This window comes from Canis lupus, chromosome 20 (genome assembly GCF_003254725.2).
Source record: "Canis lupus dingo isolate Sandy chromosome 20, ASM325472v2, whole genome shotgun sequence".
NCBI classification, from domain to species: Eukaryota; Metazoa; Chordata; class Mammalia; order Carnivora; family Canidae; genus Canis; species Canis lupus.
In genome coordinates, this window is record NC_064262.1 from 26029658 (window position 1) to 26045855 (window position 16198).

The following is a 16198-nucleotide window of genomic DNA, read 5'->3' on the forward strand; positions in this document are numbered from 1 at the left end:
TAAGTGTCTTATGAACAGTAGCAGCATCCCAAGAGTGAATTCAGCTGCCTGGGAACCCACCCTTGAGTGATGTTCACAAGCTCGTGTTTTTAGTCTTTACTCAAGGCAATCTCTGAGTGTTAGGAGTTTTGGCTGTCAGCAAAGCCCTTACAAGATGAATGCTGGTATTAAAAACAGGCTGGGGGGAGGCACGTGTTAAAAAATAGAAAGAAATCACCAGTTTTTATGTTCTCTGCTCAGTAACCCTTCAATACTGTGCTGAAATATCCTAGAAATTGTACTGTTCCCACTATGATTTCCTTTATACTGTAAAGGCTGTACTCTTGTGCGTTTTGGTAAGGAAAACATAAGTAAATGAGAATATTCTAAAATATTCTAAAATCAGACAGTTACATTGGTTGCAGTTTTAGGAACACAATAAAAATGCTGAATTGTGCACTTTAAAGGGATGAATTTTATGGAAACAGCACTGTGTATCAATAAAGCTGTTAAAATTACCCTACTGAGATACAGAGATACAAAGTGGTCTCTGTCCTCAAGGATATTACAATTTAGTACAGGAGTTGTTATATTTCCATGAACAATATGTGCATTCTGTAACAATTTAACAGCTGCTTCCAGGAGTCCTCCCAAGATATGAACCAAGAGCAAGTATGAGATCAGAAAAAGAGTATCTTTGGTACAGACTTAATATGATAACTAACTCCTGTTTTTTCTTTTAGCATGTCATATCCCACACTACACAATATTCCCTTTGTTTGCTTTGACATAGCAGTTTGTATACTTGATGGGAGCCAAAGTAAAACATACATGGTAAGGACTAGTTGGCTGACAATTTGTAAAGACTTTGAGAACTATCATGCCTATGTCAACTGAGAACCAATGTATTTATTAAGTCAATGCAAACCTCTCTTTTATTATATCCATCTTGAGTTGCTTTTATAATTGCTCTGTTTTGGTACTAAGTATCAATTGATTTCTCTCTTTATATTCAGCCATGTAGTATTTGTTCCATAAGTAAATATTACATCTTTCCAAATAGAAGCAGTTAATCATCTGAGCAATTACATGATAACTTGGAATTAGAGGACTTGAGCTCCTCCAATTCCAACACTGTCTTCCAGTAAATAGGCATTTTCTCACAGGGAGATGCTGGTATTTAGTGATAAATGATTAATGAAATTTATGATATTTACAAAAGTGTTGACTTTGTGATTTCTTTCTCTCTCTTTTTTTTTAAGATTCTATTTATTTGAGAGTGAGAGAGAGGATGAGCTGGGTATGGAGGGCGGGGGGAGAAGCCAATTTTCTGCTGAGCAGGATGCCTGTTGTGGGTTGTATCCCAGGACCCCAGGATCATGACCTTAGTTGAAGGCAGCTGCTTAACCCACTGAGCCACCCGGGCACCTCCACTTTGTGATTTCTTATCAAAAGATATTCCAACAAGTTGCAGTTGGAAATTATGTACATTCATATGAGAGGTTTTAAAAGATGGTGATTAAGGACAGAAAGTTTTGTGAAAGTAGGGGGAAAACGCCTCTCTGGGGAGAAATGCATCCGACATTATATATAGAAAACCTGAGTTCCATGTTAGCAGTGTAATGAATGATCAAAAGTTCATTTCTTTTCTTTCTTTCACAGCTATTTCCCTTTATAAGCAGAGTGTGTTATGGTGTTGACAGTGATGACGCTTCTCTCGTGATGGCCAGTGTTTGTTGAATTCATATTACAACCAGCTAACCATTTTTTATGTGTTGTCTTCTATAAACCTTACACATCCTTATTAGGCAGGTATTATTATTCCTCCCATTTTAGAGATGAGGACACCAAGGCCAAAAATATTTCACTTGGTTATGGTTGCACAGTTTGTAAATATTAGAGCTGGAATTTGAACTCGACAAGTCTGATTTTAGTTCTTATAAGAGTTTCTTTCTGTTGTTCTGGGTGAACTTTAGATGCCTGCAGTTTTTAGGAAAATGACATAACATGGTCAGAAATTTCTGATCTCACACTTGCTCTTGGTTCATATCTTGGGAGGACTCCTGGAAGCAGCTGTTAAATTGTTACAGAATGCACATATTGTTCATGGAAATATAACAACTCCTGTATTAAATTGTAATGTCCTTGAGGACAGAGACTATTTTGTATCTCTGTAGGGCAATTTTAACAGCTTTATTGATACACAGTGCTGTTTCCATAAAATTCATCCTTTATTTTTTTTAATTCATCCTTTAAAGTACACAATTCAGCATTTTTATTGTGTTCCTAAAATTGTGCAACCAATGTAACTGTCTGATTTTAGAATATTTTAGAATATTCTCATTTACTTCCAAAAAGAAACCACATGCCCATTAGCAGTCACTCTTGATGTTGTTTTAAGCAAAAGAAAGGAAGCTGCCACATATTAGAAACATTCAGCCGTGGACTTACAAAGTCATCTAATTTCTGGAAACTTGATATTCTTAATTAATTAGAGCTTTTCAACAAAATAATAATTTTCTTTCACATTTGCTTTTGAAATTATCTGGTGGAGATTGTTGGAATTCGTTCATTCCGTCTCATACAGACAATTGCTGTCATTAATTCAGAGAAAGTAAAAAGTATTACCTGTCATAACGGAGAAAGTCTGTCTGATGTAATCCCCTTTTATCACAGACAACCTTTAGTACTAAGATATAGCATTACTGATTTGCAGAATTCCTTTCTGAACAAAAATGCCTCGAGATAATCCTCAAAAGTTGATTTTTGATAAGCGTGCATCTAGTATTGGAGATTCTTGTCCTTTATTTCCTGAATGCTGAATGTTTAAAGTGAATCACTGACAGCTTGAGAATTTTCACTTTACTGTTTTTAATGAATGCAGGGTTTCCATGAATTTATAGTTACAGAGTTCCCTCCCCCGCGTAAAAGAGGAAGAATGGTTAATATCTCTTTTCAAGTTATTACCTGATTTCCCTGTTCACTGGATTGTGGCCTAATTTACCTCATTATTCTAGTTAAAAGTAGTAAGACATAGTTTCAGAGAACTCGGGTTTGGGATCAAAGAAGTCATGAGGGAGAAGCACTCTCCCCCCACACTGAACGCCATCAGCCCCGTAGCTTTCTTCGATGAGGACAGGTAATGATTTATTCATCCCCAAGTAGAGAGCTATTAAGAGTCACCTGTCTCCCCCTACCAGTTTGTTTCCTCACCCCAGTATCTTCCTTGCATTTAGGAGCTTCCACTGCTCTGTGGCCATAAGATCATGGGTTCAAACCTTGCCTCTGCCATTTACCAGCTATGTTATTTTTGGCAAGTCACCAAATCTCTCTGTGTAAGTTTTCTTATCTGTGTGGTGGGGATGATAATGGTACTTACTTACCTGCTTTGCAGCCCACTACTTTTCATGTTGTCTCTCTCTTCATTCTTCGAAGTGGCCTGACCAAGAACCACAGGCATTAAGAGGACACAAATCCTGTAACATGTAGTCTGGCAATAGTTATCCTCCTTGTTTTATAGGTAAGGACATTGGCTGCCTTAAAAGGGATTTTTTGAAGGTCAGTTACAAATTTTACTTTAGTGGCAGAGCTGGAACTAGAACCCGATTCTTGTACCAAGTTCCTTCCTTTTGAAAAATTGCTGCCTTTGTTTATTATTGGGAGTCTGTTGCTTGCCAGAAGCTTCCATAGGCAAATCTATATCCTTTTTCTGTATTGTAATGTGATGTACTCAGCAGTCTGTGGGGTCCACATTCATCCTTGATGTTGTGTGGATCTCCTTGAGAGGTGACCTGTTCAGACTTCTGATAACAGAGGACCTGGCCTCTAGGAAGAGGATGCATGGGCAATTTGAGCAGTTGCTGTTAAGCTGTCTTCATCTTGGTGATTCACCTGGATCAGACACTCAAAACCTGTTTCTTTTCATCTAAGTCACAGTTGTAGAGAGTAAAGCTAGAAGTAAGATCACAAAAACCAGATCAGATGCTTCCCATCTCTGGTATCTAGGCCACTTTTTCAAATCATCAGCAGAGTGGAACAAATGCTAAGTCCTTATTTATTCGCAGTGTTTTAGGTGTGATTCTTAAATGAGATTCTTGTGCCCCCATCACATGGTGTTCCTAAATGCAAGATGGAACCTGAAAGGATCTTCTGATACCGAGCCTGTGAGTTGTTCATGGCATGACAATGATTGTCTTTACACACCTACTGTTGTGCAGCTTGGCAGTATTCCATTCAAGACATAATTACTGAGTATTCTTTGTTATGATCAGGATAGAAAGATGAGGGTATTATTTCTGACCTTTGTTATGATGGTTGAAAGATTTAGAGGGAGGGAATGCCCAATTAGTCAAAATGGTGCTTCTCGAAAGGATCAATTTGCATTGACCTGTGTATTAAGGTTCTCCAGAGAACCAGAAGAGGTGGGGATAAGGGAGGAGGAGAGTATGTGGAGAGAGGGAGAATGATCTTTATTATAGGAATTGGCTCAGGCATGCAATTATGGAGGACTAGAAGTCCTTACAGTCTGCCCTTTGTATACTGGAGAATCAGGAAAATTTGTAGTGTGAGTGCTGAGTGCTAAGGTCTGATGAACCAGAGTAGCCAAAGCTGTAAGTCCTGGTCTGACTCAGAAAGCTCAGAAACCAGAACCCTACCCACCCCATAGTCTGAACGCAGGAGAAGATGGATGTCTCAGCTCAAGCAGAGTAAATTTGCCCTTCCTCTGCCTTCTTGTTCTACTTAGAGCCCCAGTAGATTGGATGGTGCCCACCTACACTTGGTGACAGTAGTCTTCTTCATGCTACTCTCTTTAGGAAACACTCTCACAGACACAGCCAGAAATAGTGTTCTGCTAGGTAAGCAGGCATTTTGTAACCCAGTCAGGTTGACACGTAAAAACAGCCATCATACAGTGTGTATGACCTTCTTTCCTCACTAAGGCTTCCTTTGAAGTGAAGGAGTGAGTGGCAACTTGTAGAGCATTAAATAATGCATCAGCAGCTTCAAAATTTTGGTCCCTGTCCTCCTAGGATTATTAGGTTTTTTATTTCTTAATTTATAATATCCTACAGGGATGTTACCAGTCAGGTCCCTTTTAGTTGTTTATAAGGAGGCATCGAGTTGGATTGGACACAGGGCCAATCAGATGCTAGGCTCTTTGAAGCCAACTTTGTTCTGCTGAAGACACAGCACAGCTGCTGTGTGTGTACGTGTGTCTGTGTTGCTCACTGCTACTAGCTGACAGTTTCATTCCTTGACCATTCCATTTCTGAGTGTGCTGAGCTGTCATATCTGAGACCATCAGTATTTTGGGTCTTTATCCTCTCCTTCTACCCCTCCTCCCCGCCTCCCCTCCCTTTCAGGCTCATACACCCAGTAAGAGCCACAGAATACTTGCAGTATTTCCCAAGGCTCTGTGACTACCTCATACAAATGTTCTCCTCCTGTCACATTGTAATTTTTTCCTATTCTTTAACATACTCTTCTACCTTTCATCTCTGGATGTTCTCATTTTTAGGCCGCCCCCCCCCCCTTTGGGTAGGTCCCTTTGGTAGAAGGACTCTGAACCACCTTCAGTTTCTCCTTCATATCATTTATTGTTTTTTTCCCCCACAAACTTTAAGCTTTCTCAGGGTCTTGCTCATTCCTATCACCTGACAGATTATACAGCGCTTTAAAAATAATTGTTAGGAGAATGAAAGCCTGCAAGCATGCATTAGAAAGCGCTGGCCTGGTACAGTGGTGGGGGAGCAGCTCTAACAAACTTTGCTCTTATCCAAGCATCAGGATACTCTCCTCAGTGAAGCACATACTTAGCAATTCCCTGGCACACAGTAAGTGCTCAATAAATAGCAGCCATTGATATTTGTGTTCTTTATTCCTTAATTAGGAGCTACTTTCAGTGGTCCTAACCTATGACCTAGCTTTAGTATGCTTCCTCAGTCTCTTCCCAAGAAATGTAGATTTGAAAGAACACAAGGATGAAGCCAGGTGGACTCTTTTTAAATGTATGCACATTCTTTCATGAGAAAAGATCAGTTTAACTTCTGTCTCCAGGACTTTTTTGGATACTTCATGTTAACTAGCAGTGTTGGTGATACAAAAGCTTCAGTAAAAGTGAGTGGTTTTTATTGAAAAATCCAGGAAGATAACATGGAGTACGCATTCTAAAGATACATTTGGGTGCCTATTGCCACATTTGAGGCACCATAGAAAAATTACTTGTGTTTGAAGTCTTAAAACATGGAAGGCTGTGGTCTGCATTCATGGATATGTTGTTTCTAAATCCGTTTTGGGCATGAAAAGATTCATACCCTTCTCAAGGGTATATTAGTCTGTCTCCTTTCCATGTTTGTTGGATCATATGGCGAATTTATGTTTACTTTTGTAACAAAATGCCAAAATTCTTTTCCCGGTGGCTATACCATTTTGCAGCCCTACAACAATGTATGAAAGTTCTAGTTACTCCATACTTTTGCCAGCTTTTGATATTGTACGATTTTTATAAACTATTCTAGTAATTGTGTAGCAGTTAAGCATTTCTTTGTTACATGAATATAGTTGCATTTTTTTTTTAAGTTTGATTTGAAGGAAGAGGTTGAGTAAATAGTACTGCACGTCCTGAAATATGGCAAAACTTATGTGGGTAGGTGACCAAGAGAATTTGTAGGAACAATACATTCAACTGTGCTCCATCTCCATCAGCTCAGCTGAAAAAATGAACAGCATGAGGCTGTCCTGGATATCTAACAAATTTCAAGCAATGCACATAATTGCTTTATTATATAGAATGATTCTTCCTTAACATTGGAGATAGTTGAAGGGACTATAATTTTTTGAAGTCTCATTATTAGATTTTGATTAGCACGACCCAGATTAATTTAACAGCAGGTGAAACCATCGACTATTAACAATTTAATCTTAGTAGGGTAATGATTCTTCTATTAGCAATCTGGCCTTGATACCTTTTGGACAGGTGCTGAGTGACAGCTTGCCCGAATGCCTGATGGTACTGGGAACACATAGCAGGAAGAACTGGCATATCGTGTTCCATCCCTAAGATTTTGTTTGCTGCCTCAATTGGATATTTCACAAGAGTTTTTCAGATTAAGAAGAGAGAGCTAATGAGCTCTGAATCTACTTCTCTTCCTATAGCCATGGTTTATAGAGCTGAGTTGATAAAGGAAGGTCACTTTCTGATTTCCCTCAGCAAGGGTCAACTCAAGCCAGGTATACTAAAAGTTTATGAACCATAAAATGTGCATAGGAAGCAAGCAGCCACTCAAGCTTTAAAAGGCGAACTTTTGGGGGCATTGCTAATTCATACTGAGACATTCAGTAGGGCGTAGCTCAAATTAATTTGTTAAGTTATGATCTGGTGGTAGAAAGGGTTGATAGTATTGACTATACCTGGTGAAATCTTATAGGCATCTTAACACTTGAAAAGGACTGTTAAAATGATGAACAGATTGAGGGTTTTTTTTTTTTTTAAAGATTTTATTTATTCATGAGAGACACAGAGAGAGAGAGAGGCAGAGCCACAGGCAGAGGGAGAAGCAGGCTCCATGCAGGGAGCCCGATGTGGGACTCGATCCTGGGACTCCAGGATCACACCTTCGGCCGAAGGCAGGCTTTCAACCGCTGAGCCACCCAGGCATTCCAGGTGTTTTTTGTTTTGTTTTTAATAAAGATGTATTTATTTATTTATTTGAGAGAGCAAGAAAGAGAGTGCATGAACAGTGGAGGGGCAGAGGGAGAGAGACAGGGAGAGAGAGAATCCTCAAGGAGACACGCTGCTGAACCCAGAGCATGATGCAGGACTCAATCCCAGAACTCTTGAAATGGTGACCTGAGCCTACATCAAGAGTCGGCTGCTTAACCAAGTGAGCCACCCAGGTGCCCCACATTGAGGTTTAAAAAACAAAGTCAGGCAGAAAAATAGTATCACCTTTTCAACTTTATATGTAGTGTATTTCTTTTTTAAAAAAAAAAAAGATTATTTTAGAGTGTGTGTGAGCAGGGGGAGGGGCAGAAGACGAGAGAAGAGAGATAGAGAGAGGAGTCCTCAGGTAGACTCCTCGCTGGGTATAGAGCCCAACATGGGACTTGATCCCAGGACCCTAAGATCATGACTTGAACTAAAATCAAGAGTTGGATGCTTAGCTGATGGAGGCACCCAGGTGCCCTGATACGTAGTTTATTTCTATTCATTAGCCAAAGGCAAGTGGTGTTGACACTGCTGCTGGATTTCTATGACCTGGGAAACCTTGGAACATATTGTTTGATTCCCTTGGAGTCTATATTCCTTTGCGTGTTTTTGCAAGGACTAAGTTAATACGGAAGATATTTGAATAGGATACTTGAGAATCAAATTGTTCAAGATTCCTGAAATAATCATTTTATTCAATTTATAAAATGCCATAACAGCTACATACCCATTGGTATGATTCAAAGTCTGAGAGGTGTTTAAAGACTATCATTTTGTCTCTTCCCATTTCTAAACCCACCCTCCGAAGGTTACCACTGCTAAGGATTTAGTATTATTCCAGTCACTGAACGGTTTATTAACTCAAAAAATATGCAGCATCCATAGGGCTTCCTTTACCGTTTTTCAATAAAATGCAGCCATATTTTACATATGATTCTGTAACTTACTTGTTTGTATCCCTCAGCTGAACATCATAGACATTCCTTCTGGTAACTGTGTGTAGATCTCACTGTTTTTAACATAGTGAAAAAATTTTCCTGAGGGTGAATCTACCATATTTCACTCAATCATTCCCATATGTATGGGCAGTCCGTTTTTAATTTTGGAGGACTGCTTTTGTTTTGTTCTTTTTGTTTTGTTTTTGCTAAAAACCCTGCTGCCGCAAATATCTAAAGATATTTTTTTTCTAAGAGACGGAAGCTCTGCCCCGCTTACTTGTTATGTGACCTTGGGTAGTTACTTTTCCTTCTCTGACTCTCAGCTTCCTCCATCAATAAAATAAGTATAATTATAGTCCTTACTTTTACATTTCTTATAACAATTAAATACAGTAGTACTGCTTTAGTGCTTAACACCTTGCCTGGGACATAATTAAGTATCCAGTAGATGGTTGCTGTTACTCCTTTCCTACTGTTTGATCATCTCTCACTCCTGTTTTTTTGTTTGTGTGTTTGTTTTTTGAAGGCAAGGAGGTGAGCACTGTGCATATTTGCTTAAAGCTAATAACTGGCAGATATTGTTGGCCCGATTTCTGGCTAGGCAAGCAGAAAGGCAGTGTTGTAGGCTGCAGAAAACCCCAGTTTGTCAGCCTGGTGATTATTTTTTTTTTTTTTTAATATGCTGTCCCTGAGGAACATGATAGAATTTGTTTTACTTCTCTTCTGCCAGGAAGTAACCCTTCTGGCTTTGTTAGAAGCGTGGTTTGTAATAATTGTACCCACCCCAGATGGCTCCTGAAAACCCTTTGAAATGCCATCTGCCAGGCGTGTGTCCAGCCGGCAGCCTGTCATTCTGCTAGAAGAAAAGAGGAGGCGGGGTCCCCTCCCCTGCCCTTTTCTCCCAGCGACACTGAATGGAGCCTGGTCATGTTGGCCCAGACCCAGGGCGGGTTGCTTAGAGGGTAACTGGGAGTAAACCTCCTGCCTGCCTGCAGAGTAGGAAGGTTTTGTCTGGGTAATAAACCCTGAAGGTTTTGTGGGTGGAGACTAGCCCGCCCCCCACCTCCTTCCCCTGCAGCTCAAAGGCCACCAAACATATTTATTTACATGGCAAAATCGTATCCACTGGTTCCATCTTTCCTCTAAAATGTAGCATTTTTTTTGGAAGTTCTTCATAATTTTGGATCCTTTCAGGAAATTAAGACTCAGGGGTGACTGTTGCCTTTAGAGTGACTGACAGATTGGTTCTCAAAACATGGTTGAAAGACTCAGGAAGAGGTGGCTCAAGAAGCAGGGGGGAAAAAATCCCACCATTGTCTGGTTTCAAGGAAGACTCTGAAAACCCCAACACATTTTGCACTGGTTTTATTTATCCTCATCTTTTTTGAGGGGATGGGGATAGGATATGGGGATAGATGAAGTTAATGGAATTTTGGCGTGGAGGCTAAGAGTTGCCATATAGAATGCATTTAGGACAGATCCCTTTGCAGCAAGTTTCAAAGAGTTTCTATCCTTGCCCCACGCTGAGATTTCGCAATATGCTATAGACTGTGTTTTCCCAGTAGCAGGCTAAATAGTTTTTTTTCACTTGGTTCCAAGACATCATACCCTCTTCCTTTGCTCCTGCCTTGCTGACGGGCTACCTCTTAGTCTCCTTTGAGGATCTGCCTTGTTTTCTCAGTTCTAGAAATTACAGAGTTTTAGTGTTCAACCCAAACCTTTTGGCATCTTATTGTACACTCCCCTCTCCCCCAAGATTATCTCTCTCTTGCCTTCAGATGCCAGTGGTTTATTGATCACTCTCAATTTTATTTCCCAGTCTCCACTGTGTTCTTCAGGCTTACCTGGTGAGTCGTCCAGAGCCCTCCACATCTAGGTGTCTAACAGGCAACTCAAACTTTACACGTCCCAGGATGAACTCTTAATGTTTTTCCCCTGAGAACCACCACCAACCCTTCCCCCCCTTCTTGATCTCTGTAAAGGACACAAGGCCATTTGCCCAGGGCAAAGAATGGGCTGTCAGTCTTTATCCCTCTGTTTTTCTTACACACTCCATCCACTCCCATCAGCAAGCTCTGTCTTCAAAATATAGACTTCATGTGGCTTGATGAGTTTAATATGTCTGTGCTGTGGACTGTGTCACAGCTATTTGAAATATTCACAACGTATAATAGAAATCTGATTGCTTCTCACTGCCTCCGTCCTACTCTTCTTGTCCATGACCTGATTTTCTCTCACATGGACCCTATAATAAGCACCTCCCTGGTCTCATTGCTTCTGTTCATGCCGGTCTCCCCTTATTACTCTGCCCAAAACCTCTTCTCTGTCAAGCTCCACTATCTTTGTAAAATGAATCCTAGCACCACCCTGCTGAAATCTTAGCAGTAGCTTTCTCTTCTTCCTTAGAATAAAATATAAAGTGTTTGCTGTAGCTTTCCTAACTAACCTCTTCCCTGTTCCCCTGTCACAGTTCTCCGGCCTTTTTGCACTTCTCATATCCCAAGTCTATTTCTGCATCAAAGTTTTTGGCCTTTCCGCCTGCCTGGAATGCTTTCCCATCACTTTGGCAGCCCTCTCCATTTGGGTGGCACCTCCTTAACCAGGCTTTCCCTAATCCCCATCTAAAATAGCTTTCCTCCTCTCAGGGCGTGGTTCCTTCTTCCAAGATACTTTTAAACCCTTTAGCCTACATTTCTCGTAGGCATTTTAATCTATGTTTCCTATGGAAGATTATTTCCACCTGAAATTATATGTTATCTTCACATACACATTTGTTTTCTGTCTTTCATAGTAAAATATACATTTCACTAGGGTAGAGGCTTTGTCTTGTTTGCTAGTTTCTCTGGTGCCTGAACTAGTACCTGGCATGAATTGAGACCTCAATAAATATTTATCAAAAAAAAAGAAATCAAACATAGTGATAGATGTAATGAGATCTATAATATATACACACATATAAATAGATACATAACATTTGAATTATAGTGGGTTTTTTTAAGATTTATTTATTTATTTATGATAGAGAGAGAGAGAGAGAGAGGCAGAGACAACACAGGAGGAGGGAGAAGCAGGCTCCATGCCGGGAGCCCGATGCGGGACTCGATCCTGGGACTCCAGGATCACACCCTGGGCCAAAGGCAGGCGCCAAACCACTGAGCCACCCAGGAATCCCCGAATTATAGTGTTCTATCAACTCATTTCATTCTACCCATGACATAAACTATAATATGTGATGATGATTATTGAGCTAAGTCTTCTCAATGGTTTATTTCATTCATTCACACACAACAAATCTATAGTGTAGGTAGGTAGGTACCATTATTATCCCTGTTTCACAGATGAGGAAACCAAGTAATAACAGAAGCTAAGGAACATGCCCAAGACCACAATTTGTTGGGAGGCAAGCCTTGAACTGTTTTAGATTGACATTGGAGATCTCAATTTAAAATTGTAAGCTAACCTGAAAGGACTTGTCATCATCTGCCAGGGTAGCCCAAAATGGGAACAGATCAAGAAACAGTACAAGAGTAGACTTGTGGACATAAGCACGCTTCTTTACTGGAAAACTCCAGCATGTGGGACCTGATAAGCAAACGTATGCAATACAACCATGCTGTATTGCATAAAACCATACAGTTTGCAGCTATTTATGACACTCAGATTTAGGGGCGTCTGGGTGGTTCAGTCGGTTAAGCGTCTGCATTTGGCTCAGGGTCTTGGCACAGGGTCTTGGGATCGAGCCCTACATCCGGTTCTCTGCTCAGTGGGGAGTCTGCTTCTCCCTCTCCCTCTGGGTGCCTCTCCCCCTTCTTGTGCTCTCTCTGTCTCTGTCAAATAAATCTTTTTTTTTTTTTTTAAAGTAGTCTGACTCTACAGTCAGACCTGGTATTAAAAAAAAAAAAAACCCACTCAGATTTCAGATATTAGAAAAACCAGGCTCAATTTAAAAAATATATTTTCCTGAAGTAAATATGCAACAAGTGTTGAGTTTTTGACTTTAAAGAATTCTGGATGGCCACAGTAGGTGTGTGGACATGACCATTCACGTAGGCAAATGATGAGAGAACATTAGAGCCACAAGGTACATAGAGTTGGTTATAGAATTGCTTTAAAGTTTCTAGGATTAGGGGGGAAATCCTTGCTTATTAAGTTCCTAGGAATATGGAAAAATCCCTGTTTATCATGTAGGAAAACATCGACCTTAAAGCACCACAGGTAATGGCACCTTACAAAATGACTTACGTTGATCGTATCACCTAACTTGAATGTAAGAGCAGAAATCATGTGTTTTGCTCTTTTTTGCTCTTTTATAATATTTAACAGAAGATCTATCTTCTTAAACACTATCATAATTGCTTCTTGGTTTGTTTTCTTGGTTTGTGTGTAATTCACATTCCTTCTACATTGCTTCCACACTTTTGGTAGAGATTAGGCTAAAATAACTTGTCTACCGCTTAGCCCCTGAGCTGGGTGACTTACATACATACTCCAGAGGCCCTACGTTATTCATAAGAAGAATTGTTGTATTTATTAGTCATTAGGAGAATGACCATATTAACTCAAGGGGAGAACTTTCTAGGCAATTCAGTGCTCCTTCTTTCCCATCAGAACTTATGGGTGGCCTCTTTTCATCAAACATATTAATTACACGGGTAGAGCGGCGGCATTTTAATCCCTGGGAGATATCCAACCACCGATCTTGGGCAATTGCATTTCTCTAGTGATGTGTTTATGTAGTGGGTGTCATTTTCTTCAAAGGGCTTATTACATTGGAACTTGCCGGATGTACTTTGGAACACAAGAATTTTTGAGGCCTGTGTTAAAAAATATAAGCCCCTTAGGCTGTGAGCTTAAGGTGGATAACTTTTTAGTATTTACTGGAGTCCTAAAAGCTGCCAGTTGTGAATGTTGTCCATATAAAATCCAGTTTGCCGTTTTCATTCAGTGCACTTTAAGAAATGATAAAAAACTCACCCCAGGCTATCCAGCTGGACTTGGTTTGTGTTCTTTCTCCCATTTGAAGGTTCCCAGCACTAGAGGGTGGAAGTGAGGATGCTGTGCTGTTAGAAACAAGTTGTCTCTGCTGGGTCTCTGTTTGGGCAGATGGGTGGGCAGCTTTAGGTCCTAACTCCAGCCTACAGAACAGGTTATTCTAATTACGACTGAATGGGGAGCATTCTGTTTTCATCGACTGTGCATTTGTCTTGTCGGCTGTAGGCACGACCCGATCTCCCAGAGAAGGAGAAGTACCTGGCGTGGACTATAACTTTCTGACTGTGAAGGAGTTCTTGGACCTCGAGCAGAGCGGGACCCTTCTGGAAGTCGGCACCTATGAAGGTGAGTGTGTCTATGTGACAGAGGTGAGGATGCCTCTCTCCTGGGCACTTCAGAGGATCCGGAACAATCGAGGCAAAAGGGTTTTGTGAACTAGAGAAGTCTAATCAATGATAAGAGATTGCAGTTCACCTTAATATGATTGATAAAATATATGGAGTAAGGCTTTGTGGAGCTCTTTTAAAATGTCCTCCCCCCCAAGAGTTTTCTCCTTTATTAATTGAAGAGTGTGTGTGTTTGTGTGTGTGTGTGTTTGTGTGTGTGTGTGTGTGTGTGTGTGTGTGTTTTAGTATGGGCTTTCATGGTATTAGAAAAAAGAGGGAAAAGAATCATGGTCAATCACAAAATGTGACCTTATGGTGTTTTTTTAATCTTGAAGCAATGAAGTGTCATTTTTTTTATGATTAATTGATTTTTAATGTATTTTTTTAGTAGATAATACATGTATATGCTTCAGGGAGCAGAATATTTCAAAAGTAGTAAGAAATTTCTTTCGTATACCTATCCTTATCTGCCTAATTTCAAATTCTCCTGTCTCTCAAAATTATATCCAGTGCCATTTACTTTTTCATTTTCCTTCTGCAATTTCTTAATGTAATTACAGGGACACATGTGCATGTGTGTTCTTTGCATATGTTCTTATTTCTTCCCTATTTTTTTTTTTTTTTTGAAAAGTAGTATACAATACATGCTTTTTGGTACCTTGGTCTTTTATTTAACACTGTCTTACAGTTCTTTGCAATTTCAGTAATAGAAATTACTGTTTTGTCTTTTACAAGGCTGTGTAATCTCTTGGTATCAGTATAGCTGTGATTTAACTAGTTCCCTTTGGATAAATATTTTTAATATTTTAAAACACTACTTCATTGAATAACATGGACATAAATCATTTTGTAGAAGTGAAAATATGTCTATAGGACAAGATTCCACAAATAGGATGTCAAGGTCAAAGCCAAAGGTAGGGAAAAAAATTCAGCATACATTTTCTAAAATCAATATTGTAGCTAGATTGCTCTTCTGAGTGTTATTACTTGAGACAGAAGAGCATAATATGATACTATTAACTAGGTCAGATTTGTCCAAATTATTATGTGCATGTCTTTGTGATCTTTTAAAATTTGGATTTAGGGGATCCCTGGGTGGCTCAGTGGTTTAGCACCTGCCTTTTGCCCCGGGACATGATCCTGGAGTCCTGGGACTGAGTCCCACGTTGGGCTCCCAGCATGGAGCCTGCTTCTACCTCTGCCTGTGTCTCTGCCTGTGTGTGTGTGTGTGTGTGTGTGTGTGTCTCATGAATGAATAAATGAAATCTTTAAAAATAAATAAATAAAACTTGGATTTATTTGGTGACCACAGGGGCATTTTTCAAGAGTAGACTTAAAAACAAAATGTACACACCAAGAAGACTTTTATTAGGGATATTAAAGCTTTGATATGATAACAGTCCCTGTTACAGGCAGTGGCTAACAGTTAGGTAATGGTCATGGATCTTAGGTATATGGATTATGGTTTGATATTCTTTGGTGAGAGAAAAGGAAGAGCATCATCTTTGTGCCTTCTGCTCATTTCCAAATTGGGAATATACCCTGGGCTGTGTTTAGATGTTAATCAAATTTCTGATTGTGAATTCAAGAATATTTCCCTCTAGTATTGCTAATTATCGGTTGTCTCCATTTCTGTGAAGTGTTGCGATACGATTGGTGTTTGGGGAAGTGGGAGGGGATCCAAAGGATTAGTAACTAAGGCCTAGGAGTGAGGTGAGGGAAGGGAGGGGGCTAAGTGGATGTACCAGGAACGTCTTCAAGGTTGTCTTGCAAATGTGAATCTAGCTAAAAATTCAGTTGGCCCAGAAGAGGGCAAATGTGAATCCTCTTTCATTAGCAGAAAGTGGATTGTCCTTATTTGAAATCAGTTATTATGCCCATCTGGGGAGCTTAAATCCCCTAATATAAAAAACAACCATTTGCATTTTTGGAAAGGATGAAGGGGAGAGTAGTTGTGCAATGCCAAAGAGTGTTGGATTGGAAAAGAAAAGCATGTGGTGTAGACAACAACTTGTCTGGGAAACAAGGAAGATAAACTCATTTTCTCCAGTTGTTTATATTACAAATGATTTGTAGATGGAGTTATTTTGTTTCCTTTTTAATTATATTGCATTGACAGAGGTAACTCTTATCACTGAATTTTTAGATGGGTTTGCTGAGACCTAGCATTTAGGAACATTTTCGAGGTTGTATAG

At 39.8% G+C, this 16198-nt stretch overlaps 1 protein-coding gene across 19 annotated transcripts in view; it reads left to right on the plus strand.

Annotated features, from left to right (window-relative positions):
* Window positions 1-16198, plus strand: part of MAGI1 (membrane associated guanylate kinase, WW and PDZ domain containing 1) — a 641003-nt gene that overhangs the window by 497586 nt on the left and 127219 nt on the right. For all 19 annotated transcript variants that reach the window (XM_025456491.3, XM_025456481.3, XM_025456483.3 and 16 more), the window contains one exon: window positions 13843-13962. In XM_025456491.3, coding sequence (XP_025312276.1) covers window positions 13843-13962 — 120 coding nt within the window. The remainder of the gene's footprint in view (window positions 1-13842; window positions 13963-16198) is intronic.